This window comes from Oenanthe melanoleuca, chromosome 20, assembly GCF_029582105.1.
Source record: "Oenanthe melanoleuca isolate GR-GAL-2019-014 chromosome 20, OMel1.0, whole genome shotgun sequence".
Lineage (NCBI taxonomy): Eukaryota > Metazoa > Chordata > Aves > Passeriformes > Muscicapidae > Oenanthe > Oenanthe melanoleuca.
This window is the reverse complement of record NC_079353.1, coordinates 14330524-14358137: the sequence shown is the minus strand read 5'-3', so window position 1 is coordinate 14358137 and position 27614 is coordinate 14330524. Positions and strand designations below refer to the sequence as shown.

Genomic DNA, 27614 nt, shown 5'->3' with positions numbered 1-27614 from the left:
TGCTGTTAAGAGCCTCCACACAGCGCAGTCTTTCCTTGCTGGTAAGAAATGAATTACAGTCACAACCCCAGGAAGGTTTATCCAGACCTCCATTAGCATAGGGTTAAAATGTTTCTAAAATCATGGGAATTGTATACAACAGATTCAGAGGGTGGAAAGAAAGGTTGGGTCTGGTAGGCCTGGGAAAAAGAACTAGGCACTGGGAATGAATGTTGAGCTTTGTCTTTATTAGATGATGTGAAACTGCACCTGCAGTTAATAAACAATAATTGATAAACGATAAGTTGATAGTCAATAAACGATATGATTGTTAAATGCAATGATTGTTTGGTAATTGAATATAATTATTGCTTAATTGTAATAAGAATAATGAGAAACAATGTAATCGTAACAAGAATCATAAGAAAGGATGCTTGGAGGTCCTGATGAAAATTACAAGAATACATGCTTGGATAAGATCAATATATACAGTAGAACAATAGGGGTTTAATAATTAATATATAGTTATATAACAAAAAGAGTATAAAAAAATGTCCATCTCGAATCCATGTGGGAGTCAGATTTGGGTTTGTACCCCTGATTCCCAGAGCTCTTCAATAAAAGCACCTGCATATAATCACCCTGTGATTATGTGTTTCAACGCTAACATCTGTAGTTCTCTCATTTTGAAAACAAAGACCAATTCATCCTTCCAGTGCATTGGGGTCACAGTAAGGATTCTGCGAATGATCTGGTAGTTCCATGTCAGCTGGCATTGACTCTGCTGTTGAGAGCATGGGGATGTCCCTGCAGAGAAATGCACTGGAGTTTATAGAGAACTGCAGGAGCTCAGTGGGAGTGGGAGGAAGGAGATCTCTGCCCAAAGTCTTGGCAGGGGCTGATGGTCACAGGGGACAGAAGAATGGAGCGCTGCCTGCTTCCATCCTTACAGCCCCTCTGGTTACACAGCATGCCCCAAGTGGAACCTGGGTTTGTCATTCCTATCTAGAATAGGACGAGAAAAAAAGAAGAAAACTCAGACCAGAACCCAGAGTGAACTTGCAGGGCTGAAGCAGCAGAGCAAACATCTTCTGTCTGCTGGTACTTTCCAGTGCTTACCTGGCTAAGAAGAGGCTCCAAGGTGCCAAGGTGCTCAGGAGCAGAACTGGCTGCCTGCAGCGAGCAGTACCCTCCCTGCCAGCAGTCTGAATTGCCGGGGAACAGCAGGGCGCTATGATCTGGCCTGGCAGGAGGGAAAGGCTCCCGCAGCCTGTGGGGCTGGCTGTGCACGTGCCGGGGGGAGTCCTGCTGATCCTGATGTGCTGGAAGTGTCCTGCGAAATGGGGTGCAAAGGAAAGGAGAGAGACTGGTGAAGTTCGTGGTTGAGCTTGATCCGCCGCCAGGTACCTCTGATACACAGCATGGCCTCTGATACATGGATGGCCTTCCACAACCTAGAGCTAGTAAATTTGTGCACGACATAGCCCTCATTCTCTGAGGAATGTCCCTGCTGACTGCCCCTCCAACTGTCCTGCTGTCGCCTACCGGCAGCTGACATCACATTCTCTCCGGAGACGGTCACCCCGAAGAACAGCTTTTTTTAAGAAAACTTTGCAACACGCCGACCGGTCACGGCGACCCGCGGCCGCACTCCCCGCGGGGCAGCCCCAGACCGCCCGGCAGAGGAATCGGCGGATTCCACCTTCCCTTTCCTCTTTCCCCGGTCCCTTCCCCCTTCCCCCTTCCCCTTCCGGGTGGCCGCGCAGCCGCAGCCGCGGCTCCGGGCCGGAGCGCTCGGAACCCCGCGGGTGCCGAGCCGGGCCGGGCCCCGCCGGGGCCATGGCGCGCTGCCCGCCCCGAGCGCTGGGCACGGCGGGGCCGCTGCTGCCGCTGCTCTGCGCGCTGCTCCGCGCCGCCGCTGACACCAGCACCGGACGGGTAGGTCCGCGAGCGGGGCCGGGCGGGGCCGCGGCTGCCACCGGCGTCCTGGGGCCGCGACGTGCGCTGGGTGTCTCGGGGTGGGCCGTAAAGCCAGGCGGGCAGCGGTTCCTTCCCCTCCGCCAGTAGCCTTCCATCATCTCCCGCAGGGCCGGACTGAACTCAGGTACGGCACAGTTCCTCCGCCCGCGCCTCGGCGGCAGGGCGCCTCGGCAGCTTGGGACCGGCGAGGAAGCAGCCGTGCCCCTCCTGTGTGATCATAAGCATGAGGGTCCGGGGGCAGCTTCTCGGAGTGGCCGTGTGGCCGTGGTGGGGTGCCCCATTCCCGTCTCCGAGTGCGGCCGGGAGGGAGGGGAGTACGTGAGGGCAGCCCCGCTCCGACATGTTTTAGTTACTCTGCCCTCGCTGCTCGATGGCAGCTAATGTTGGTTATAAAGGAGTGTCCCAGCATTGTTGTGCTTGTCAGGGACCAAAGCAGGTGTAACAAATGGTCCTGAGCGGTTTTGCAGCTTGGCTTTGCCTGGAGCCATTGGTGATGTCCGTGTTTAGCAGCGCTGTGTGTGCCCTCGGTGAACTTTGGCATGCCCAGTCCACGCTCTCGTGTTGCTTCCCTACCCCGTCCGGGGCACTGCCCCTGCCTCTGGGGCTCCCAACATGAGACCGACGAGCAGCGGCTGGCACAAGGCCAGAGGAGGCCACGGAGATGCTCTGAGGGCTGGAGCTCCGCTGCTCTGAGCCAGGCTGGTAGAGCTGGCTGAAGAAGAGAAGGCTCCAGAGAGACCTCAGAGCCCTTGCCAGTCGAGTGGGCTCCAAGAGAGCTGGAGAGGGACTGGGGGCAAGGGCCTGGAGTGACAGGACAAGGAGAATGGCTTCCCACTGCCAAAGGGCAAGGTTAAATGGAATATTGAGGAGAAATTCTTCACTGTGAGGGTGGGGAGGCTCTGGCATAGGGTGCCCAGAGAAGCTGTGGGTGCCCCATGATCCCTGGAAGTGTCCCAGACCAGATTGGAGCAACCAACTAGATAGTGGAAGATGTCCCTGCCCATGGCAGGGGAGTGGAATGAGATGGGCTTCCAACCCTTCTATGATTCTTTCTCCTGCTTTGAAAGCAAGGCCTTTCTCTCTCCCTGATGGCTTCTGACATCTTCTTGTTGCCACAAAAAACCAAAGATTGTTCTCCCACTTGTGCTTCTCCTGACTTGAGCCCCTTTCCTGCTCATAGCTGCTGTGCTATGTCAAGAGAGAACAAGTATTTTCTCTCCCCCTTCGCTGAGACATCATGCTGTCAGTGGGAGAACAGGTCATGCAGATGATTTATCAGTGGTGAGGATTGTCCTGTGGGTCAGATGGATTGGGAAAGAGCTTATGGGATATATGCTGGTCTCATAATAATCCTGGTCTAAGAATTGAATCAACATGAAGAGTGAAGCACTGGGGGGTGTGCATGAAAAGCTACAGGAAAAAGTTTATGAAAACAAGTTTTTATTCTCTTATTATTACTTAATATTCTGGTTTCTCCTCGTATCAAAGCGAGGGAGGGGAAAAGAGGAGAGGAAAATTGTCCTGAATAATTGTATATTTTTGAAAATGCTGTCCTTAGCATTTTGACAAGTTTAATATGCAGTTTTATCTAAGGCTGCATTTTAGGGTGGAGGCAGGAAAAAGGGACAGAACTCCTTGAGGCGAGTTGGCTATTTTCCTGTTCTGGCAGTTTCCTGGTATTAGCTATTGGTTGAGGAAACACCCACCTAATCAGGGTCTTCAGATTTTCTGAGTGTGGTTTTTTTTTTGGTTCAATTTTCTTTATGTGTTTTCAGTTCTTTGGGGGTTTTGGTGTTGTTTGTTTGTTTTGGTTCATTTGGGGTTTTTTAGAATTACTGCTGTGCTCATTGCACAAGTGCAAAGCTGAACTTGTGTTTTCAGGGATTTCTCAGAGCTGTTAAGCTGTTTCCTTGGAATGATGGCCCAGAGACAGTAGTGGACAGTGGGTTCTTTGGAGCTTGCTGCTGTGGAGACTGAGGAGTCTCATGATGGCAAGGAGACAGGGTGCACAGGAAATCGCTGCAACAAGAACAAGCTTCTTGGGCATTTCTGGTGCTCCAAAGACCTAAGTCTGCCCCAGTTGCTCAGTATGGATGATACTCCTTTTAAGTGGCAGGTCTGCCTTGTCATGTCAGGACAGGTGATCCTAAGCTGGGTCTTCATCCCTTCCTAGGAATCAGCTGATGTTACCAAACCTAACAACAACAACAACAACAACAACAACAACAACAACAACAAAAAAAAAAAAAAAAAAAAAAAAAAAAAAAAAAAAAAACCAAAGAGATGGCTGAATTTTTTAGGCTAGTTTGTCACTTTTTCTTTTGAGGAAATATTCTGAACTGTTATGTTGAAGACTTACTGTGGCATCTTACCATCTGTTTCTTTCTTTTTCAGGGTTGGTTAAAAACTTATGGCTACTTACTTCCATCTGACAGCCAAATGTCTCCCTTTCAGTCAGGAAAAGCTGTGCAGTCTGCAGTTGCCACTATGCAACAGTTTTATGGAATCCCAGTAACAGGAGTATTGGACCAGACAACTATTGAGTAAGATTAATCTAGGCTGCTTTTGCCTTTCTCTTTCTTAATGCATTGTCATATTTCCTGGGTAATTATTCCAGGTGCAAGAAGTCCTCAAAAGGGATAGATTTGCCTGACTGACGGTACCAAAGAAGTCTTGATTATGAAAGGGTGTCTCTAACAAAAAGCTAAAAAGCTATGGACAATTCCACTTTTTGCCAACAGTATTTTTTGTGAGTATGAGGAGAAGCTCTTGGACTGTTGTCCTTTGAACACAGATCCCCACTGCTGGTGCACAGTCAAAGTGTGAATCTTGTGAGTTTCTGAAAGTGGAGGACATCAAGGGTTTAATTTATTTCCATCTCTGTCTGAATTTAGGTTAAAATTCTGGCTCCAGAAATTGCTTCTAATCTATTTCTTAATTACTTGGATTTGTGTATCTCCATAGATGCTGTTTGTGGAGATCCACAGTTTGAACTGAAGTGAGTTGTTGTAGTCTGATGACAGTAGTCAAGGCTACTTAGCTGCCCATAGTTGCCATTTGTTGGACATTGGATGTTCTCTGCTCTATGTTGACCATGTGTTGTTTGTGATCAGAGTTAGCTCAGAAACATTGGTGTAAATCACTGGTGCTGGAGGGACTTTGTTTTTTAGCCTTCTCTTCAATATGGGCTGCAAAGGGTGGTTTGGAAGTGGCTCCTTGTTTGCTTGTGTAGTGGCTGGATCCATCTGCTATTGGTCTGGGGAGCATCTGCTAACTAAAGCAGAATGCAGAAAATGTCTTCCTAAGGTTTTCTGGGGAAAAAAGCATCTCATGGTGAGCAAAAAGAGGAAGCTTAGGCCCTGCCTGATTGTTTCTTGCCCTTGCTACATTAGCAGACCCTTTCAGGGCATGCTCTGCCGGGCTTTTCATCTCTGCTTGTAGGGCACACTGCTGGCAAAAGGGACATAGTAGCACAAAAGAAAGGTCCATAAAGTAACCAAATAATGTAAAGAACTAAGGGGTTTGGTTTTATGCCTTCTAGACTGCAAGAAGAGGGAGAGATAGAAGAAATTAGTGTATTGGACAGGAGAGGATCATCCTGGGCTGGGACTACCTCTCCAGTGAACGTAGCGTTCTCTCCTGTAGATCACAGGAAAAGCCCCTTGTTGTCCATTGAGGGACAGAGAAAATCCTGTTTGCTTTTAAAATGAGTTGAAAGCAAAATGCTTTTTAAAGGGGGGGATTTTCCATCTGAGATCTCTCTGCCATTAATAACATGGTTTGTAGGTGAATGCCAAAACAGCCATCAAGCAAGGCTCTGTGTCTGCAGTTGGTGTGTAGAAGCTTGGATTTGGGATGGTGATGATTTGGAAGGGGATGGGGAAAGAAGAGGCTGTGATATTGGGGTGCTAGTTTGGAAAGTTAAGGAGCTGCTTCTGCTGCCTAGTGGGTGATAAGGAAAGGGAGCAAACTGCATGTGGGAATCCCTGCTTTAGTTAGGAAAAGTTTTCCTGAAGGAAACAAAGGTGTTGCTCACATTTTAGTGGGTTTGTCTTTATGGGCAGGGCTTGATCAGTGCATAAATACCCAAAGGCTGATGATTGAAAAACCTGGATGGGTCACTCTTCTGAAACTGAAGTCTCCAAAAGCTTGAGACCTCAGCTGCAGCCAAGCACTGGTGTGCTTCAGAGGCATGTTGTGTTGCTCTGCCTCCATCTGTCCTGAGTCAGTGGGTCCATATATGGCAGGGTGGAATTTGCCTAAAATTTTCATGAATGGAAAAAGAGGTCCAGATTGCTGTTAGCAGTGAGCCTGTCGTTTGAGCTGGAAGGGCATCTGTCTGGGCTGTGTTGGGCTGTTACTTCCTCAGACCTGGCTCTGAAAGCTGAGCAGAAGGAAGAGAGCTGGCAAGGCAGGTTGCCTCCAAGGGCTCTGAATTACTCAAGCATTTACTAAGCCGTTGTTTCAGTCTGTGATAGGAGCTTTGAGATTGCAATTAGGAATTTTTCTGTCGCTTCTGTCAGTGTCGTAAGTTCTGTCTCTTTAAAGTGACTTTAAGAATCAGAGTTATTTGCATTTACTATGGAAGCCTAAAACTTCTCATCTCCTTTCCCACATACCCTCAAATTCGGAGCTTGTTTGGTATCCAAGCATGTGGAAGCCACCATGCAGGTGCTGCTAGTGCTAGATGGAAAGAAACACCACCACTGGTGATGCTTTTTTGGTACCCAAAAGGAGGGTTGGGTGGGGATCCATTCAGCAGAGGATATGTTGTTTCCTGTAAAGAGAGCAGGGAGAATACATTAAACAGCCTCCTCAGACCCTGCAACTGATGATACCTCAGCAAATTTTGTGTCTTTGTGCAGCTGGTGGGCTGAATTGTGGTTTTGCTGAGCAGCTGGGCAAGGATATAGTCCTGGAGCTGAACTGAAGTGGTGATTTGTCTTTGTCATGGCCAATCACATGGCCTTGGAAGGAACCAAGAAATTATCTTCCTTGTGTTGGAAGTGTCTTGTGCTTTGTCTTGAGCCTGTTGTGCAGGTCTCTCACCTTGGGGTGCACCACAGGTGTTTAAAGTTACCACTGCCACCTGGTCTAGAGTAGGGGATTGAGAGTTACAGCTTCCTCTTTTTAGGAGAGCCTTGTGAAGGCCCTGGAGCCTGAGCTGGGGAAAGCAGCTGTGTTTGGGCGAGAACTGGATGTCACTGCTTCTGGATGATGCAGTTATCCCTGAAGGGACCCCCTGGAATCTCATCTCCTGAGATAAGAAATCCTTTCTTAGAATGACTCATGTTAGAGGAATGTTTACCCCACTTCAGAACCTCTATTATCTTTTAGAATTTCTATCGGACTTTAATTTTATAGATGATCAGTCTTTTTCTTACATAAAATCTTAAAGCAATTGGATAGTTTTCAACTTATGATTTTACAGACTAGTTGTCAATCCTCCTTAGCCCTGTAAAACCCCCTTGTTATGCTATGTATTCGGATTTTGCTAGTGGAACCCTTTGAAGAAATAAAGTTATCTTTGGAACATCTGCAGTGATCCCAAGATCTCATTCCTAGCTAGCTAAGAAGGTCTGCAAGTGAAGATGAATCTCACAAAAGAGCTGTCTGCCTAATCGTTAGGCATTGCTGCATTTAAAGACCTTGTAGCTGAGTCCTGCCTCGAGGTGCCCAGGAGTTCCTACTTGGAATGCATATGCGGGCTTGCCCTGGCAGCCGAGGGCAAGAACCATCCCAGCCCTGGCAGCTACAACTGCTTTTGGAAATTGCTTATTTTTTGATGCCAAGTAGCTGGAGGAGTGCAATAGTCTGTGCCTCAAGTATAAATTTTGATGATCCAATGTTACTGGTGTTCCCATTTAAAAATTAAGGAGGGGAGAATCAACCATAAGTATCAGAATCTTACTTCAAGTAATTGTTTTTTGTTGTTTCTGATGTTATGATTTCCCCTGGAACACAGAGGGGGTTATCCAAACTGCTCAGTAGAGAATGACGTCATAAAGCTCAGCTACAGGTGATTAACAACAGCAAGCTACATCTTTATGGATATTTTGCCACAGACCTACCCTGCTGAGAGGAGGAGAGATGGCTGGGTTTGTGCCATGGTCCCTATGATTAGAGCAGGACCCTTACTTCCCAAGGTCTTGGAATCAGAGAACTGATCCAGATAAACATTCTCAGCTTGGCATTAGCTCATGCTGATGACAGCTTGGATACTGCTGAGCTCCAGCCAGGTAGCTGGGCTCTGTTACTTGGCTTCAGACAGGCAGTAGCTGAGCTCTGGGACAAACTGTGATAGAATATGGGGGTCCAGACAGGCCTAAGTGAAATGGGGTTTTTATATAGTTTAAAAATTATATAAAGAGGACTTAGGGGCCATGGGCAGCATGAGTATCAGCAGCTCTGCCTTGGGAGTTTGGCTCAAGAAGTTCTTGAAGCCCCAGGTGTCAGTATTGCAGCTTCCTCTGGAACAGCCCCATGCCCTGTGCCTGTACATGGAGCTGGCAAAAGGGCAGGGAATTTGGCTGTTGGAGGGAATTCTCTTTCTGTGGGATCTCTTTGCAGTTCTGGCTTTAATAACAATGGGCTGAGCTGTGTGGGGGTGAATTCCTGTGGCCAGCTGGGCATAGGGCAAGTGTTGTGAACTTGGCAAGGTGTTCTTACAGGAAACAGATGCTGAGGTGTGAGGTCCTGCTGGTGTGTCAGCCCTGCCCTGGACAGCCCAGTAACTTGTCCACACATGCACGCTGGTTTGGTAGTACTGCTCTGTCAATTTTTTGTCTTCTAGATGATATTAGTAAGGATAAAACAGAAGGTTCTTTTCTGACTGTAGTCAGGGCCTGATGATGGTGATGTTCAGAGTACTGGAGTTCCCATGAAGCTCAGAAGTTGAAAACCTGATTCACACTATGCCTTGTGTAAGGTTATGATAAAAACATTGTATCGTAACATGAGTGGAACTGAAAAAAGCCCTGAAAACTCGGGAAATATGTGGGAGAGTACAGGTGACAGTAAGCTTGAGGTTTCTCTAGGAAAGTGCTAGAAGCAATGCAAAAGAGCACAAATAAAGGATACTTAGAAAAACACTGTATGTTCAGGTTGAATTGATATTTCTAAAAGCAAGTCTTAGATGTACTGCTTTTCTTTAAAGGTGGCAGCAGTTGTGTGGGCAAGACAGATCCGATTTCCACAGGTTGCCTGGATTTCTGAAAGATGTGCAGTGCTGATAAATGTGAGGTGATGTAAGTGGGGAAGATCTATGCTGGCTCTGTATACACAGCTTGGGTTCTTGTCAGGTACAATGCAATGTGCATAACAGATCTAATTTGCTCTGTTGTTGGTGGGGAGATGATGACAGATGACTGCACTGAAATTCATAAGAAGCAACCAGAATTACGTATAGGAAGTGGAATCAGGAAAGGGCTGCATGACTGCCTGAACTGGGAGCAGGTGTTTGTGTTCTGAAAGAGTTTTCTGGTGAGGCACAATTTCTGTCTGTCTCATTGGTTTTAGTTTAAAAAGGTGTCCTGGCAAAAAGTCTTGTAAATTATCTACTGCTGATGGGAGACTCTCCCTTCCTGAGGGTCTGGAGCTAATATTTTTTGGTGAATAACATGTTCATTGTTTAGGCACAAGCAGGGACTACTTGCCGTTGGCTGGCTGCAGTTGATGAAGGAATGTCTACATTTTGAAGGCCAAAAGTTGTCCCCTGGGTGGCCAAGGATGTGGGAGAATATTTACTGAAGAGGAAGAAGAGAATTTGGTGTCCTGTGAGAAATGGGCCAGGACTAGCTAGAATGCTTTTCTTGTGTTTAGAGAGGCAGTGGCATGTCCTACAAAGTGTTCTTAAGGGCTTTGTCTCGTTTGCCTTTGCAATCAGAGTGAGTGGATCAAATGCATGAAATGCTTGAAGAATTCCAGTGGCCAAGGCAGTGCCAATCTGCTTAGGAGGAGGCTGTGGTCAGAGACTGCTTGCCTTATTCCTGGGCTCTGCTTTCCTGTCCTGGGATGCACTGCAAAATCTTAAAGGATGTGACTGGGGACCAGTACCTGTAGTTCCTCAGTCTCTGTCTCCTTCCCCAGCTGCCACATGCAGTGATGGGCAGATTTTTTTTCCTCCATAAGCCACTTCTAGCTTCTCTGGAGCATGCCCACATGAGCAAGTGTATTTTGAGGAGCATTCTATTTGTCATTGACTCTCTGTCAGAGAATCATTGAGGTTGAAAGGAACGTCTTGAGTTCGTCTCCTCCAACCCTCTGCTAAAACAGGGACATCTGGAGCAGGTTGCTCAGGACCATTTCCAGTTGGGTTTTGAATATCTGTAAGGATAGAGATTCTGCCACCTCTTTGGGCAACCTCTTGCCAGTTTGCTCCAAGGTGCTGTAAGAAAGAAACAGATGATCTGTCTAGGCCGGAGGTCAAGGAGGTAGGGAAGGAGAGGGGACTTCTCTGATAATACTGCCTGGATCTCTATGCTGGGGACAGCATCCTTGCTCTTCCAGTTCACTTGGTAATAGAGACTAGAGTTTCCTGCATCATGAACAACATCAAGAGTCAGGGGTTATAGGGAGAACCTAATGGAATTTGGTGTGTGACCAGAGACTGGAGGGATCTGCTCTGGTCATTCCAGATGAAAGCCTTAGTTATTATCTGGGAGGGTTGTGTTTGCACTTGTTCAGTTTTACCTAGTAAGTTATGAACTGGATTTTTTTCAGTGGCACAGGACCACTTTACCAAATGTCCAGAGGATCCAGTAGGTGATAGGTGAGGTGATAAGGCACACCCACCTGCAATTTTTATTTGGGTCTCTTGTGGCATTATCATCATTAAGCTCTTGTCAAGCATAGGGAGTACCTGATCTGGAATCTGTGTTTCCACAAGGAAAAATGAAGCAGTTTTGGTGTGCTGAGGTGTGTGGATTGACAACAGAGGTGGGTAGCATGGCCCTGTGCAGAGGATAAACCTGGAGGGAGGTCTTGAACCCTTCTTGAGGGCAGCACTGGCCATATCTCAGAGGTCTTCCAGTCATCCCCTGACTTCTCTGGAATCTCTTTTCCAGACTCATTCTGTAGCTTGTTTGTTTTGTTTTTTCTTCCTTTACTTGCAGGTGGATGAAGAAGCCTCGGTGTGGAGTTCCAGATCATCCCCATCTACGTCGCAGCCGGAGGAAAAAGCGGTATGCACTCACTGGCCAGAAGTGGAGACAGAAGCACATAACCTACAGGTACAGCCCCCTCTGTCCCCCTTTCTGGTGGAGAAAAAATGGTCTGTACTAGTTTGGCATGCAGAATTTGCAAGTACTTTTACCCTGAAACTGGATGCTCCCTGTAATGTCTAACCCAGGCTTTTATTCTCAGAATATGGTGGAGGAGAATGCTGTCAGAGCACTGGAGTAACTGAAGAGTCTGTAATCAATTACAAAATAACTGATCAGTAAAGGCACCTAAATTGCAGCCATCAGTTGTGTAATTTTGGAAGAAAAATCTTAGTGAAAGGCCCTTTTTCTTCTGTTAGAAATCTAAGGCTCTAGCCTTTAGATCATGTGCCACCTTTAACAAACCATTAAAGCAGAAGGAACATCACTGTTTGGGGATGAGGTGCTTCCTTCTTCTACTGATTTGCAACATTTATTTTTGCAGAGGTTTTACTTCTGCTCCTGTGGTAGAGCCCTTGCTTTTATCCAGACTTAGGCCAGCTGAGGTTACGCCAGCTGGGGTGAGCTACAGGTGTCGGGGGGCAGTTGTATCTCAGAGATATGTTCTGAGTCAGTCAGGTTGTAAGTTTTTGAAAGACAATTGCTGAAAGATGGGCAGTGGAGGTTTCTGGCAATAGGAATGCCACTTCAAATTAAATTAACCCACCCTCTAGTTGAAATTAACAACCTTTTAAATTTTTTGGAGGGGGAAAGGAGACTGCAAAGGAGTGAAAATTAGAGATGTACTCATTAAGGAGAAGATCTGGGTAATATTAAGACAAAATCGGTGGTGAAGAGGTAGAAATGTGAGTGACCAGCATGGAGAAAGTGCCAGAATGTGTAGGAAAGGACATGATGGTGTGAGGGGAAAGAGGATCAGGGACTGGGGCCCTCTGTCACTTCTGCCAAGAATTCTGAGAAAGGAGGAGGATGCCTCAAGTGACAGTGAGGGACTTCAGGGACTGGGAGGAGAGACTTGTTCTGGGGACTAGTTCAAAGCTTCCACCAGTAATCATTATCTTAACTCAAATTGTAAAGGGACACCTTCTGTATGCCAGGGTCTGAGAATCAGATCCTTCTTCTAACCTTTTCTGGACCCTAGGGGAAAGTGGTATGGTATCATATAAACAAAATATCTCTTAAGCACGTGGATAAGCAAGAGAAGCAGATTGGCAGATGGCTGCACTTCTGCCCTTGTCAAACCAGTAGTTGTTTAGCTTTCCAATTTCAGTATTTGTAAATGTGCCTTCAAGTGATGGGTGTCTTAATTCACCACTGAATATGCTACAGTGTGTTTATATCAAATTGAGCCAGCTTCATTAAAGACTGAAAGTTGTTCCCATGACATAGATACTTCATATTCCCCAAGTCAAGTTTAATAGATCATGAGGCTATTACATGCACACGCACAAAATACCTCATGAACAGCATTTTTAACAACAGGCTTAGAATTATGGATCACTTATGTGCTGTTAAATGCCCCTTACTCTCCCCTTTTTTGTATCTTTAGCTGTCATGGACTGGGATGCACAAAACTGACAGACCCATCACTCTTATAAATTCTAAAATATTTTAAGTAGTTCAGAGAATGAAGCAGTTCATATAAGTAAGGTTGTGTAGTTTACTGGAAGTTTGTTTCTCAAAATAAATTTTAGTGGTTGAGTGTTTTCATGTAGTGGAGTCCATCTTAGCATAACCTTAGACAAAATCTGAAGTAATTTACATTTTTTAAAAAATTTACTCAACCGTCTAAACCCAGGTTTGAAAGGTTTTGATCCAAAATTAACCAAAGCATTGCTCCTTGTTAATAAATATAGACTTCAGGGTGGTAGTTCTGTTGGTAACTTTTATTGTAACAGCAAAACTTTGCATGCACAGAGTAGTGTCTGCAAAAAACTTCCCTTTGGAAGTTGAAACTGTGTGGCTATAGAATGAATGATAAGTCTCAAATGTATTCTACAAATTGAAACATTCCTTTTTTTCTCATTCCCACAGTGTACACAACTACACCCCCAAGGTTGGTGAGATTGATACAAGGAGAGCCATTCGTCAGGCCTTTGATGTTTGGCAGAGAGTGACACCACTTACCTTTGAAGAGGTCCCTTACCATGAAATTAAAAATGACAGAAAGGAGGCAGATATTATGATATTTTTTGCTTCTGGTTTCCATGGAGACAGTTCTCCTTTTGATGGAGAAGGTGGATTCCTGGCTCATGCTTACTTTCCTGGACCGGGAATTGGAGGTGACACTCACTTTGACTCAGATGAGCCATGGACCCTGGGAAATTCTAATCATGATGGTAAGAGTGCAGGTCATCTTTCCCAGCAAGGTTAAGTTGGATGCAGACATACTGACGGGCTTTCAACTAGAAAACATTTGCTTGGTGGAGCTATAACCTCCCATACAGTGGTTCAGATGCTTTCTAAATATGTATTCTATCTTAAATGGGAAAAGAATATTATTAGTTTGTTTGTGGCTGTGCATGGTGTGAATTTTAGGAACAGAAGAGTGTATCTGCTGGCTTCTTACATATATCAAGATTTGGGCCTTAATTGCTAGAAAAACCACAACTCTGGGAGGGAAAAGATGAACAAAAAATACTTTCCAAGGGCAATTAAAGTTAGTTGTAAAGGTGAATAGAAAGTTGAGAGTGAAAACATTTGAATGTCAATTTATTTATCCATATTTGTTTTCTCACACTCTGGAATTCCTTATCCTGTCAGAGTTTGGGGCTGGCTGACTAGTTAAGGGAGACTGATGATTGGGACAACTGTTTTAGTCTTATTAAACATGAAGAGTTTCTTCATTTTATAGCTTTATCTTTCTGTCTAAAGGCAATGAGCCCTTTCTCCTCTGTTTTCAAACATTTGATTGAGGATAGTGATGCCTTGTCAAAAGTTTAGGCTGATAATCAGAATTTCACAATGGCCTCACAAAGTATCTCTCCAATTTCGACAGTCCTAATGGTTTGGGAAGAGCAATATGTCTTTAAGCCTTTATGGATTCAAAGTCATGTTTTGATATTTTAATAAGGATTAAAAGTTTACTTGGACTGTAAATATGTCTTGATTTTTAAACTGCATTAAAACAGCAGTGGCGTTGTGGCCATGATGCCTAAGGACACATGGAGAGGTGATGTCTTTCATTAGACCAAAGAGTGTAGTTTGAAAAGCAGAAAAGCTTTCAGGCATACAAGCCACTTTCAAGCCTGGCCTAAAGGTGACAGCTTGCTTTCAGGATGGATTGCAAATGGGGAAAATCTCTCAGAGTTGTGAGTCGGTGTCAGATCATCTTTAACAGGAAATGGAGCTGTCAGGTTTAAGGAGGGAGTGTGAATTTCTAGGAAAGCAGAAATGATGCGATGTTTGTCTTTGTAGGGAAAAAGAAGTAATGTTTCTTGGCATGCTTAAATGGCTAGAGGAGGTGTAGACTGAGTAAGGGGAGGGGTGTGGGGACTGTGGGAAGTTATAGTGTGACCAAGAAGCAGCATTTTGCTGTCTTGAAATGTTAGGAATTTTTATTCCTAGGTTTGTGGCTGGAGGGCTCCCTCCAGGATACGGAGTGACAGTCAGAGGCTGAGTGGTTACCTTGTGAGAGCTGCAGCCAGGTGTGTTTGTGTGTATCAGTGCTCTGTGCCACTTCAGCCTGCTCTCAGTGGTCATTTGAGCTCAGCTGTGGGAGTGTGGGAGGCCCAGGCATTGGATATGACTTCCCAGGAAAGCCCATGTATGAGACATGGGAGTGCTGGTGTCTGGGATAGAACATCCTTACAGGGAGGAGGAATGGAAGGTTTTGACAAGTGTTACTTGTCTTTTTCTGTTCTCATTTTCTGCACAAAACACTCCCTTCTGAGATAAGCTTAGCAAGATTGGGAGTCAGCTTAAAGACTGTCAGGGATGGCTCTGCAGAAAATTTTCCATTTTTTAGTAGGATGTTCTGCCATAGGTGATCACTTCTTTGAGAATTTCTTTTGATGCAGTTTTTAGGATGGTGTTTGAGAGCAATGCATATAATGAGTAGAGCGTCTCTCTTTTCATAAAAGCTATTTTTATGCTATTCTTATCCATGTGGCTCTTTCAGAAACAAGATGTATTTCTGTGCTGTGCTGAGTGACTGTCATGAGTGGTGTTCTCAAAGGTCATGAATTGGTATTTGAGGGGCTGGTGTGCACTTTGTGTAAGAATTGATAGAAGAATTGAGATTCCCTTTTCAGAGGTTCTCACCTGTATATTTGCTTTCATATTAATGTGCTGCATAGACTCGACTGCACAGGCTCTTTTGAAAAGTCACCAGTGAGGATGTTGAGAATGATGGGGTTGTATTTGACCCTTCCATCTGGGGGAAGTGTTGATGATAGAAGGGGAATTTGATGTTTTGAGGGTGACAGGGCTGTAGTCAGAGTATTATAGACGTGTTGTGTGAGGAATTTGGTTTAGCCTGCATCCTTATCTTTGGTGTGCAATTGTGAAGGTGTTCTGCCACCTCACTGGATGATCCAGGCCTCTTTAGGGAGGGGTTTCCTTCTGTTTCACTGTTCCTTGTCACTGGAGCACTCACTAGCTTCAGGTTCTCACCTCTGACATGTTGTATTTGAAATGCTTTTAGCAGGGCTTGAAGAGTTTCTTTATGGTCAGAGGTTTTCTGCTCAGTTCACTGTCGATTTTCATTGAAAATAAGGTATTAATGGCAACAATATCATCTGTTTAACAGGAAGTGTTTCTTCAAACGTGGCCTTGCTTGTCCTTAAGATAGGATTTTTATTGTGGCAACAGAGTTGATCAGTCCGGAATGGGCCCTACCATTAAATCATTAGCAAAGCTCTCATTTATTCACATGCAAAAGAGGAGCTGGTTTGGCCGTTCAGGATCTGTTCAATGATTATTTGAGTTTTGAAATAAGACTGAAGTAACAGTGATATCTTCACATCAACCCACAAAATATCACAGTGTAAAATGCTCTGCTTCTGACACAAGAATGTGTATTAGTTGAAGGGAAAATTTGAGCCATCTGCCTTGGAGCTCTCTTAGCCTCACAGTTGTGAAGGTAGGTCTCCTGTCACAGTGCAGAATGCTGAAACTGGTGTCATTGATCCTTAGAATATTTTGATGCCCTCTTACCCGTATAGTTTTATTGCAATTCTTCCAGTCTGATCTGAAGCTTTGTGCAGAGGTCCAGTCCCTCTGTGTTTGGACGCAGCTGTTATCCCATGGAAGAGCTGCTTTGCAGTCTTCACTAGCAGTACAAATTATATGGATAGAAGTGAAACATTTCATATGAAATTTCATCCCCTCAGGAAAAATAAGAAAGATTTGAGCGGATCTTTCTATGCAAACAGCCATCTCCAATTTGTACACAGAGAATGTGGTGTTTCCTGTTGATGAAAGCTTCTGTCTTATAAAGATGCCTTGTGGTAATCCACTGGGGTTATTGACAACTTTATCATCCCAGCTAGGGTATAGTTAGTTGGAATGTATGTAACTCCAAAAACAAATTGGAAAGGAATCCTGAGTGGCTGAAACTTAGCTCTGTCAGTTTAAATATCCACATGACATATAACACCTCTTACACACCTCTGACAATTCAAACATTTGTTTAATTACAGAAAGTAAATTTTTATCTCCAGTTTAACATTACAAAGAGTATTAATAATAATCCCAGGCAAATCTCCCTCCTGGTGTTTTAAAAGCAAAAATACATTGTTGTTATGCATGTTGCTAACACCATACCACTAAATCTTTTTAATAGTAAAGTGAGGTAAGACCATACGCTGCCAGGGATCACCGGATTTTTTTCTTTCACCGTGCCCAGAGTTGATCTCTAAGACCCTCCCTGTCATCTGTTGTCATGTAGCATTTTAGGGAGGAGTGTGCCCAGGGCAGCCACTGCAGCTCCTTTGGGAAACACCCGCAGCTGAGGGGTTATTTCTGTACACCAGATCCAGTGTGGCTCAGCTTCACATCATATGATCATTGTACAGATCACAGGCTTCACCTTTCAGCACCTCTCTGCCACACCTGTACCAAGTTTTCTCTGTAAATGTAGGATGACCACTGTGGCAGCTTTTTAGATGTTGGCAAGAAATGCTGAGCTTTGCTAACAGCAAATAAACAAATTTTATAATTGTTCCAAGTGAGTGTGTCCCCCAGAGATCCCAGCAGGTTCCTGCAGAGGCTTCTTTGGAAAGCTTCCTGTTCAGCTTCTGAGAGAAAGCCAACCAAAAATAATGCCAGAATTTGGAAGACACTGGCAGAAACAGTCCGGGAGATGAGATTTCACAGATCACTTCATTTAATTCAGTGCTAATTGGGTGCAGGAGCTTCTGCAGAAGCTCTGGAGGAAAAGGGCTTGCACCACCTTTGGGAAGATTCTGTCAGCCACAGAGGAGAACTGGACAGCTTTTTCCCTGTGATTCTAGCATAAGGAGTAGCATTGTTTCAGTGGACATCTACCTGAACAGCAAAGCAAGCACTCCTGGAGTCACCATCTGGACATGGCAGATGTTCAGGAGCCTGGGCAGCTTCTTCAGGACAGCCAAATGTTGTCTAGGCTGACGAATGTGAATATTCAGCAAGGATCTCAAGGAGAAAATTTTAATTGGGGTAGCTAATTTTGGAGTTTACTGACAACCTGTTTGGGGGAATGCAGACAGAATTGGAGTTCCAAAAACTTAAAAGCAAACTGTAGTGACTTCTCATGGCAGCTGAGCCATAACAAGGTATTCAGCTCATAGAATTTTCTGTTTCTATCAGCTAGTTCCCTTATAAAAACAGGACTGTTTAATATTGAAGTCTTTCATGAGGGAAGACCAGTGATGCTCACAGGTGCATGTACAACAGGCAATAGTTTTTTGCCAGCTGTTTGATCCTTTTGAAGAATCACCTCCAACTGTTCCTTTTTTTTTTTTTTTCTTTTTCATGCCTGAATGTTTCTGGAGCATTGACTAGACTAATAAATATAGAATGTTTATTATAGAATCCTATAAACATGGAATGTATGTTAGAATATCCAACAGATTCTCTGATATTAAAGAGGATGTATCAGTAGGTTTGGCTTTTTCTAGGTAAAGACTAATCATGCAATTATTCATTATCAAAAACTTCCAGGTGTTTCCAGTCACTTTGGAAACATTGCTGGCTAAACATTATTTATCCTGTTTGTCTTTTTTGATTACAGTTGTGATATTTTATGTGGAGGGAGGGAACTAAAACAAATGCAGAGTATACAGCTGTTGCTTTCTTTTTGTCTTTGAGATTTGTACTGGCATCTGTTTTCCTAGGTTGACTCTCTACTCTGCTCCCCACTTACAGGGCCTGCTTGGAAAAGAAAATACACCTTAACCCCTGTACCTTCCCCCAGCAAATTGCCAGAAATCGCAGCTTTTTCTCCTTGATTAATTCCTGTTTCCTCTGCGTTTTGCTTCACTTTATCTCATTTCTTTCTTATTTTACCACTTTTTCTCATGTTCATTTTCTATGGAAGTACTGAGAGCAATCTACAGAGTGTGAATACAATGAGTAACAACAGGGAGCATGTGTAATTTTTGTGCTGTTTGGCTGCTAAGTCGATTTTAAATTTACTTTCTTTGATTTCTCAGATACAGAATATCTCCACATCTGAAGAGTTTTGTTCTAACAAATATAATTTTGAATGCATCATTATTTTTCAGGCTTTTGACACTGTTGTTGAAAATGAGCGTTAACATTTTCCAGAGCAAAAACCAGAGCTGCTTTGAAGTTACTTCTTGTGTCCCTTAAAACAGAAGACCTGGAAGACTTTCATATACATGTTGGAAGTCAAGTGGGGCATAAATTGTATTAAAATTTCAATTTATTCTCTCAGGCCTTTTGATGATGCATCACCAGGTCATGCTGTTGCTCGGTACTTTGTGCATTGAAGATCAGTTCAGTGTTTAATCTCTAGGACAGACCTACTTAACAATGGTTTCGTCCTGTAGCTGCTGGGAGAGAGATTCGTTCCCCTAAGCCAGAGCTCTCTCACATCCTTTGCTAATGTTGAACAGATTTGATCAGGGATATAGATACATGATTTCAAGACAGCTGGCCACAGTAAAAAAAAAAAATAAAATCAGGCAACTTAAATCAGCAACAGTTTGAGATTACACCCCTGTCCTGTCAACCTAAAAGAGAAGAGAGGAAGCCCATCAGCACACAGGGAAGATTTCTGTCTTCAGATTCTCCTCTCCACCCCTGGACAGCCTCTCTGTAAGTAGTGCTTTATTTTGGTGTATTTGTTGTCATTCTACAAACAGCAGTGGCTTCACAATACAGGCTGGATTTTAAAGCTTAGCAATGCAAGCTGTTTATTACAGCGGAAATTCATTAATAGGGTTAATCTCCAAATTCCAAATTTTCAGAATACTGTACTTGTAACAAGTACCTGATGGTACTTGTCAGTACACTGGATGTTACAGTGTTCTTTAGTGAAAAATGTTATCCCATTGCATTTGTTAGTAATCATTCAATACACAGAGTATGAATATAGTTACATAGGTGTTTGGACTGATTTATAAATAATCAAAGTAAAGTATTTTACTTCTTTTCACAGAGAATTAAATACTCTGGGATTCACAGGAAAGAGCCAGTAAGGACCAAAATGATATGTCGGCCTTAAAAAGGAAGAAAAAAGCCCAAACAACTGTAAGAAAAAAACAGGTCATGAGAATCAAGGTGAGCCAAAAAGTCTCTTTTTATCACTGTCCTTTTGTAAAGCAGAAACTGATGATGTGACATGAGCCAAAACAGAGCAGTGTCTTTAATAAACTTGCAGCATTCCACTTACTGAAGGGGGGAGGAGGAAAACAGCAAGCCATCATGAAAATAAAAAAAATAGAGGAGGAATTCTTGAGAAGAGTTTGCAGGTCATCACAGGCAGAGGTGGATTGTTGCATCAGAGGGAAAATGGCACCAATACTCTGGATTTTGACATCACACTCAAACAGCAAACTTGGGAATTGCTTAAATTACTTTTTTCTTTCATGTTTCTGGAGGAGAGCTCACGGTTTCAAAACAGTTTGACTAGTATTGCTTTCTCTTCACAAATCCATCAAGAATACGACTCTGAGGGGGAGATCTCTTCCATCCCAGCTCTCTTGTGTCTCAGTGATACTCAATCTTTACAGCCTCATCAGGAACATCTGTGTCAGGGGAGCACAAATATAGAAAGTCTCCTGTTCTAGAGAACACCCTTGCTGTGGCCCAGAGCTGCTCTCATAGCTTCCAGAATAACACTTGCTCTATTGCCAGCAACAGGAATTAAATATCACTTAACCCGATGGGCAGGAAAGGATTCCAAATATCACAGACTGGATTGTCCACAATGACTGTGCCAAAACCTCGGGTTTTTTTACTACTTTCCAGTGTTTCCACACAGCTGGGTCAGGACTGAGTTCTGTCAGTAGGCCCTGCTGTATTTAAATACTTTTAAAATACAAACAGTAGCTTTTATTCAAGGCTGATGGAATTAAAGTCATATCTACATTTTTTTGTGTTTCTGTGATTTTTTTTTCCTTACTGCTTTACTGTCTGTTTTACCAAATTCCCTGCTGGTACAGGCAAATAAGAACTTTCATTTTGGGATTATTTTTAATTATTTGACAATAAATTGTTTATGGAATTACAACCTACATTTGTGAAAAGTGGGGTCAATTTTTCAGCAGAACACTCTTACTCCACTGACTGTCAGGCTGCTGAGCTAGCTGAAATGGCACGACTGCCCCTCTCTCTGGTTGCCCACTCTGTCACTTTTGGTCTCTCCATTCCAGACCATTATTTTGTATTTTTCCTCTGAGTTTCTCCAGGAGGTTGTCCTCATAGTGCCCTCTGTGCATGTCAGATGAAGCACAGCTTGCCCTATTAGTTAAGTGTATAGCACAGCTGCCAGGCCTGATTTGCATGCTGCCTTTTGGGCAATAAAGGCAAATTACCTTTCGTGTTGGTAACATAATGTGGTTCTTTGTCCTTCTGCAATCCCTTGGTCTTGTGGGGATCAGTTTAACAAGGTTGTAGTATAGTTGTTGTTAAAGCTGCAGATCACTCCTTCTTTCTCCAGGGAAGTTGTTTAAACACTTTTCAGAGTTTTCATTAATTCCTTATGATGCAGCATACATGTTCATTGCTACATGTCACAATAAATACTTACGAACTAAGTAACACCTGTATTTCTTTTTAACATGTATTTTCTTCCTTTCTAGATGGAAAAGCTGTTTTCCACAGAATTACTCAGAGAGGTATCAGCCCTTCTTCAGGGTCTGTAGAAGATTGAATAGCTTTCATTGAGCAGAGCATGTTGTGGAGGTGAATGGAGGAGCACAGACAAATCACAAGTTCTTCTGTTGGGCAGGTCAGACCTACCAGGTCTGGAGATGCAACAACCAAGGCATAGCTTAGAGTAGCCCTAAAGCTTCTCTAAGTTGTGCTTGGGAAAGCATTGTCTCTATGTGGAATGGATCATTTTAGTGTATTTAAGGCATGTTTAGTTCATACCATCTCTTCTGTAATTACCTGAGGTATTCTATTGTCATACACAATCAATCATCTGACTTCTTCAGTATCATTCTTACTTTAATAAAATTTCAAAATTTAACCTCCATATGTCTTTTTAATTGTGTCTAAGTACACTGCAATATGTAAGTGTGTTAGCAGAGTGATACAGTTCATAAAGTATAAAACTAACACTACAAAGAGCAGAGATTCAGTCTCTTTTCTGCTGTTAATCAGATATGCAATGTTATTTGTGCTTCTGTTGTCTTAGAAGCTGTGTGATGGATTTGCAGTCCCCAGTGCTGTGTGCTCTCCAGAGCCTACCTACGTGCACAGCTGTGTTCAGGGATAAACACTGATGGCAATAACTGGTACCACTGCTCTAATGGAGTCCCTGTGACTGCTGCTGCCAACTGACAGGCATTTCAGCAGGTGGCTTCACTGACCTACAGGAATTATTCAGTGAATTACTTAGCCAAATAAAGCATTTTGGTATGGATTTTCATTGTTAAAAGGAATGACAACTTCACAAAAAAAAAGCTCTCTCAAGGTGTCTGTTGCCCATTGAATGGTTTTTCCAGAGGAAGATTAAAATCAAAGAATTGGGTGGGATGGAGTTTGAGAGTAGAAGGAAGTTCATACATGAATGGTTTATCTATGACTCCAGTGTTCTCTGGAATAAAACCTTGTGTTTCTTTGCTCTGCAGGGAAAGGTACTATGTTACAAACAATTTGAGAGTCTTTTCATCAAAGATCTGGGTTTGATGTGGGATTATATTGCATTTTATCTAAAATAAGTTAGCTCATCTGGGAGCACATCAGCTAATGAGGTTTATCCTGAACACAGATTGTTTTTGATTAAGAAAATTCAACTTAAACCTATGTTTCAAGGTGTGTAGAACCATTGAGCTGGATGTAAGGTAAGCAGCATATTCACCTGGTGTAACATCATGATAATGTAAGATGCTTTTATAGTGCTGTAGGTGTGTCCTCATTTGTCGTTTTCTGTGGTGATAACATTGTGCTGGTAAGGAAAACACATCAGCAACTTCACAGTGAGCCAACTTACTCCCTCCAGTTTTACATGGTCATCCTCTTTCTGGTGCCCACTGATGGACATTGAGCTGCCTCCTGAGAACTGGGAAAGAGGAAGCTCAGACAGTTTGTTTTGTACAGGTGGTGCAATTGAGCAAAAATTGTTGTATTTCTCTTGGGACTGTTTCCTCCAAGTACAGATCCTTCTTAACCCTACTGTCTTACCCAGGTGCCTGGGATACTCTGAGTGCAAGTTTTTGTTGTTACTTGGTCTTGGGGGAGTGAGTTGAGCAGGAAGTTAAGGAGCTGTATCCTGTTGCCTGACCTTCTTTCCATAGCAAAACATCAAGCTAGACTGTTAGTTCTCCATCTGAATCTTGCTCCAAAAATGTGGACACTGTGGGGAAAGCTGTTTGGATGAGAAATGTGGAGAACTGGGAGGTGAGAGACCTTTCTGTATGTTCAAGAGTCAACAGAAACAATATGGGAGGTACAAGGTACTTTCCAGATTCCTCCAGCTCAGCAGTGGATGAGAACACAGAGAGCCCTCTCAGCTCCAGGCCGAGTGCAGTGGGAAGAAAGATCACATTGGCAGTTTTACACCTCAATATCTTCAGAGCAAATCCTTGCCCACCCTTTCAAAAGGATATGAATGTGCTCTCTTCCATGCTGTGGAATTTCCTACCATTAGCAAATTAAAGGGAACATGTTGCTTAACAATATTGATATGAAGTGACCCTTCAAGAGAAAACAGAATGATGAATCCAGAAATGGATTTTTGGGAGCTCTGGGCTTCTGATATGGTCTTAAGACTTCTTTCTCCCCAACTCCTCCTCCCATTAAATGCTGTCTCACTTGTTCTCTGAGAATGATGTAGTTGTTTCAGATCTGGGACCCCCTTAGAGTACATCAGGATGGAGAAAGGAGATGACAGGGGCATGCTGGAAGGAAAAGATGAACAGATGTGTCTGGGAGGAGGCTGGAATAGAAAGATGAAGGGATTAAACCCTGTTGAGAAATTCTTGGCCAGGGCAGGGCACGGAAGGAGAGGGAGCTGTCTGTGCTTCTGCCATGACTGCCTTTCAGCAAAAGCAGATGAGAAGCAACCACAGCACTGAGAATCAGGGTACATGGAGAGAACTAAGAGGAGCTTAGTGTCCTGCTTTCTGTGAAAGTCAATTAATTTTCTAGGAAATCTCTTAAGCTCTACTTCATCTGGTCCAGGCACTGCCCTGGGTTTATCAGTGCTCTGGCTCGGGTGTAGTCTGGCCATGGAGGAGGAGAGCTTTTCCACTCCACTGTTGACCTGCCCGCTGTGGCTGTGCCAGAACTGGGACAGCCCAGTTGAGAGTTTCTTATCCCTAGTTGCAACAAAGCTTCCCAACCAACAATTTCTGTGCTCTGTGACATCCTCACACACAGCTGCCAGTTAGAATGGTGATTTAAAACTGGACAGCAGCATCTGTTTACCACAGCTGTGTTTCCAGGAACAAGTATTTCCGAAGCATAACTGGGAAAAGATGTGTTTCTTTTCAGTAGTGGAAGAGCTGGTTGGCCTGAGCACTGTGGTGGTTGAGGTACTTCTTCAGGAATGAGCCTTCATCTTGATCAGCACAGAACTCTTAGTGGTTGTCCTGCTGGTGATCAAGGAACAAACAACAATGATCTGCTGGACCTGACAGCTGAAGAAATGTGGGTAGTGTTAAGATCAGTTGCCACCTTGGCTGCAGCAACCACAAGATGAAGAAGTTCAGGATATGTGTCAGAAGAGTTGCATGTGATGAGTACTTTCTCATACCTTGATGAAATGACATCAGAGATGTAGCAGAGTGCACATTCAGCGAGTTTGAAGATGACAGGAAATTTGAGAAGTGGTTGATAGCACTGCCCAGTGATGCTCTTGTTGAGAGACCTCGAGAGGCTGGAGGAGCAGGCTGACAGGAGCCTAAAGAAGATGAGCAAGGGGAAATGCACAGCCCTGCTGTTGGTGGCCCAGGGACTGGGAAGCAGCTTTGCACAGAAGGACCTGGGGTTCCTGATTGTCAGCAAGTTGAACATGAGTCAGCAGCACAGAAGGCTGACAGCATCCAGGGTTGTCTCTGGAAGAGTGTGAGCAGCAGGTCAGTGCCAGGAGGAGATGATCCTTCCTTCCCACCTGGCACTTCTGGAGTGCCCAATGCATGGCTTCCCATTATGAGAAACTTGACATTCGAAACCTGACATGACAACCTGCTTTACTTGACCTTGCTTGAGCTGGGCATTGGACCAGACAACCTCCAGAGGTGACTTCCAGCCTCAACCTTCCTGTGAATCTGTGGGATTCGTTTTCCACCTGTAAAGTGGGCTGGCATTTATTTTGGGCAGAAACAAGTGATTGAAAGCTATTTAAAACTGACTTAAGACAGTGCCTGACCTTATGCTCCTGGTAAAGGTTTAGCACACAGAGACAAGTCACTTCCATAGATTTTTATGTAAAGTTACATAGAGACAAGTTCTAAACCTGTTGGTGGCACAAACACTGCAGATACTTTAGCAAGGAGGAAAATGCCACCAGGGGAAGCTGAGGGAAGAGGTCGCTGAGCACGGGCACAGGCTGTGAGCCTGTGGTGAGTGATGACCAGAGTCTCATGAGGTCAGCTCTGTACTGACCTTTAGTGTGGACTTCCACATGTGAGTAGTTGTGGTAGCAGTGAAAATTATGCTTTCGTGAGCATTTAGGTGATACAGGAGACTAGGTCCATTCAATTTTGCAAAAGGACATTGAATCTCTGAATCCCATTTGGAATCTGGGTGCATCTTCTAAGCTTGAATGTTTTTGAAAACCTGTGAAGAGTGATCAGTCCTCCAAACTTTACCATAAAACTACTTCATGGATTTTATACTATCTGTTAGAGATTGTATTGATTTGTTCTGCACACACCAGATTTTTCAGCAACAGATGAGAAAAAATTGCTAACTAGGTCTCAATTTGAATTTCCAAAATGCAAACATTCTAAAATTTTTACATAAATATGTGACTAAATTTTAGGCTGTATGTGGTTTTGGACAATAAATTTTCAAAATTATTTGAATTTCATTTGTGTATTTTAACATGTCCTGCATATTCAGATGCTTTCACCCTCCAACTCAAATGTTTGCACATTTAACCATTTTGGGGTTGTATGTGTGGCTGGGGCAGCACTGTTTGGTACTGACCTCTGGTGTCTTCAGATGCTGGCAAAGCTCCCTACTGTGGAGGCATGCAGACCCCTGAAATTGCTTTGTCTTGTTTTTATGTGTAACAGTGAAGTAGTGACTATTTGAAAAGTGGAGATGGTTCTGTGTGAGTCACTGTGAGGCAACTCCTGCCTCAGGGAGAGCTTGGCACAGAACTGAGCTTTGGTACCTCCAAGGCAGGTGCAGTTGGAGGTGTGAGGAAGCTGTTTAGAGAGGCTGCAGAGCAGCCACTGAGCTGCCACTGGCAACTGATTGCCAGTGTCTGACTGCAAGTGTTCTTGGTTTCTGCCTTGCCCAAAAAAAAGCAAAACCAGAGGAGCCCAAATTCAGGCAGAATTGAGGGCTCAGGCATTTTACTGCCGTGAGGAGACCCTCACATCAGTTCTTCCCGGCTGCATCTTCATCCCTACACGGCATTGCCTGGGTGCTTTCCAGTGCCCTTGTGGAATAGCACATCCAGGGACCACACTAGATCAAAGAGATGAGGGTCCCAGGCCCGTGGGACTGAAGAGGAATGCGTGCCTGTAGAGTTGAAGGTATCCCTACTTTGCACTGCTCCCAGCTTCTGCACCAGACAGGGCTCTTAATCCCTTCTTCCTTCTGTCAGGAAGAGTCCTGACCCTTCTTTCCTCCTTCTTCCTTTTGTCTTCCACCACTGGGATCCAACCCAGCCTTTTCCCTGTGAGGGAGTGAGCAGGATGGAGCTACCTTTGCTCAGCTCCTGCACAGTTCCATGGGTTCAGCAGAGTAAAAGTATGCTGAGGAGCCCATGCTGGAGGAGATGGGGCTGCCCACATGGGACAGTGGGTGTTATCCTGGTCTTCTCTGTCCTTCCTCCTGCCTTGCCAGGTGCCTGCAGACCTCCTCTATGATTTGTTAGTCCAGGGCAGATCAGAGTATGTCACCAGAGGATCCCGAAGGGACTCAAAGCACTCGCCCCACCACTGATTAGCAGATAGTCCGCGCTCTCACCTCTCCCAGCAGCACTTAGATAAGGAGCCAGTGGTATCACAGTGACCATTTTGTTGGCCATTTTCTGTAAATTCTCTGCAAAAGAGTCTACAGTCAGTATCCTTTCACTCCAGGCACTGCCTGTTTTACCTGCTCTGGAGATGGAAGCATCTGGCCCATTCTGTAACAATGGCTAAAGGCTGTTCAGACTTTTGGGACTAAAACCATCTCCAGGAGCTGACCCTGGCACTGTGACCAGCTGTGCAGTAGGAGAGCAAAGCATTTGCTTCTGGCTTTGTGGGCAGGAGGAGTTTGGGATGGGCTGTGTGCTGAGCTGGCTGTGTGTTCCTCCCACAGGGAACGATCTCTTCCTGGTTGCAGTCCATGAGCTGGGGCACGCGCTGGGTCTGGAGCACTCCAACGATCCCAGTGCCATCATGGCTCCTTTCTACCAGTACATGGAAACACACAACTTCAAACTGCCCCAGGATGACCTCCAAGGAATTCAGAAAATCTATGGTGAGCAACCCTGCCTACTTCTTTACTTTCACCAAGTTTGAGCCTAGGGTGTATTTTGCAATTACCTCCTCCATGCCTGCAGATGTTGGCTCATTTCATGCCAGAGCCGAGTGGGGAACTCTTTAAAGCCCTTGATCCAGGACTAAGTACCAGATGACTGCACAAGTCTAAATAACCAGACCTCTGTTGATCCCACTGCTGCTCCATCCCTCACTGTGTCCCCAAATCAAGGAG

The 27614-nt window shown here is 44.3% G+C and overlaps 2 protein-coding genes and 1 long non-coding RNA gene across 4 annotated transcripts in view; 2 read left to right on the top strand and 1 right to left on the bottom strand.

The window, feature by feature from the left end:
- Positions 1–206: 206 nt before the first annotated feature.
- On the bottom strand, positions 207–1820 carry LOC130261529 (uncharacterized). The gene is made up of 3 exons (XM_056507836.1): positions 1525–1820; positions 1099–1312; positions 207–984 (listed from the first exon to the last, which is right to left on the bottom strand). Exons 1-3 carry the CDS (start codon positions 1818–1820, stop codon positions 829–831), a joined length of 666 nt encoding a protein of 221 aa, XP_056363811.1. The 3' UTR covers positions 207–828.
- The window catches only part of MMP24 (matrix metallopeptidase 24), a 42834-nt gene continuing 16944 nt past the window's right edge, over positions 1725–27614 (top strand). The window contains exons 1-5 of one of the 2 annotated variants that reach the window (XM_056507170.1): positions 1725–1917; positions 4354–4502; positions 11073–11189; positions 13155–13459; positions 27219–27380. In XM_056507170.1, the coding sequence (XP_056363145.1) occupies positions 1819–1917; positions 4354–4502; positions 11073–11189; positions 13155–13459; positions 27219–27380 (832 nt within the window). In that variant the 5' untranslated portion in view covers positions 1725–1818. The remainder of the gene's footprint in view (positions 1918–4353; positions 4503–11072; positions 11190–13154; positions 13460–27218; positions 27381–27614) is intronic. The other variant, XM_056507171.1, reaches the window with a different exon arrangement.
- Positions 14606–21766, top strand: LOC130261210 (uncharacterized). Its single transcript, XR_008841953.1, has 3 exons — positions 14606–19382; positions 19726–19847; positions 21371–21766. It is a non-coding gene; the product is annotated as an uncharacterized LOC130261210 (long non-coding RNA).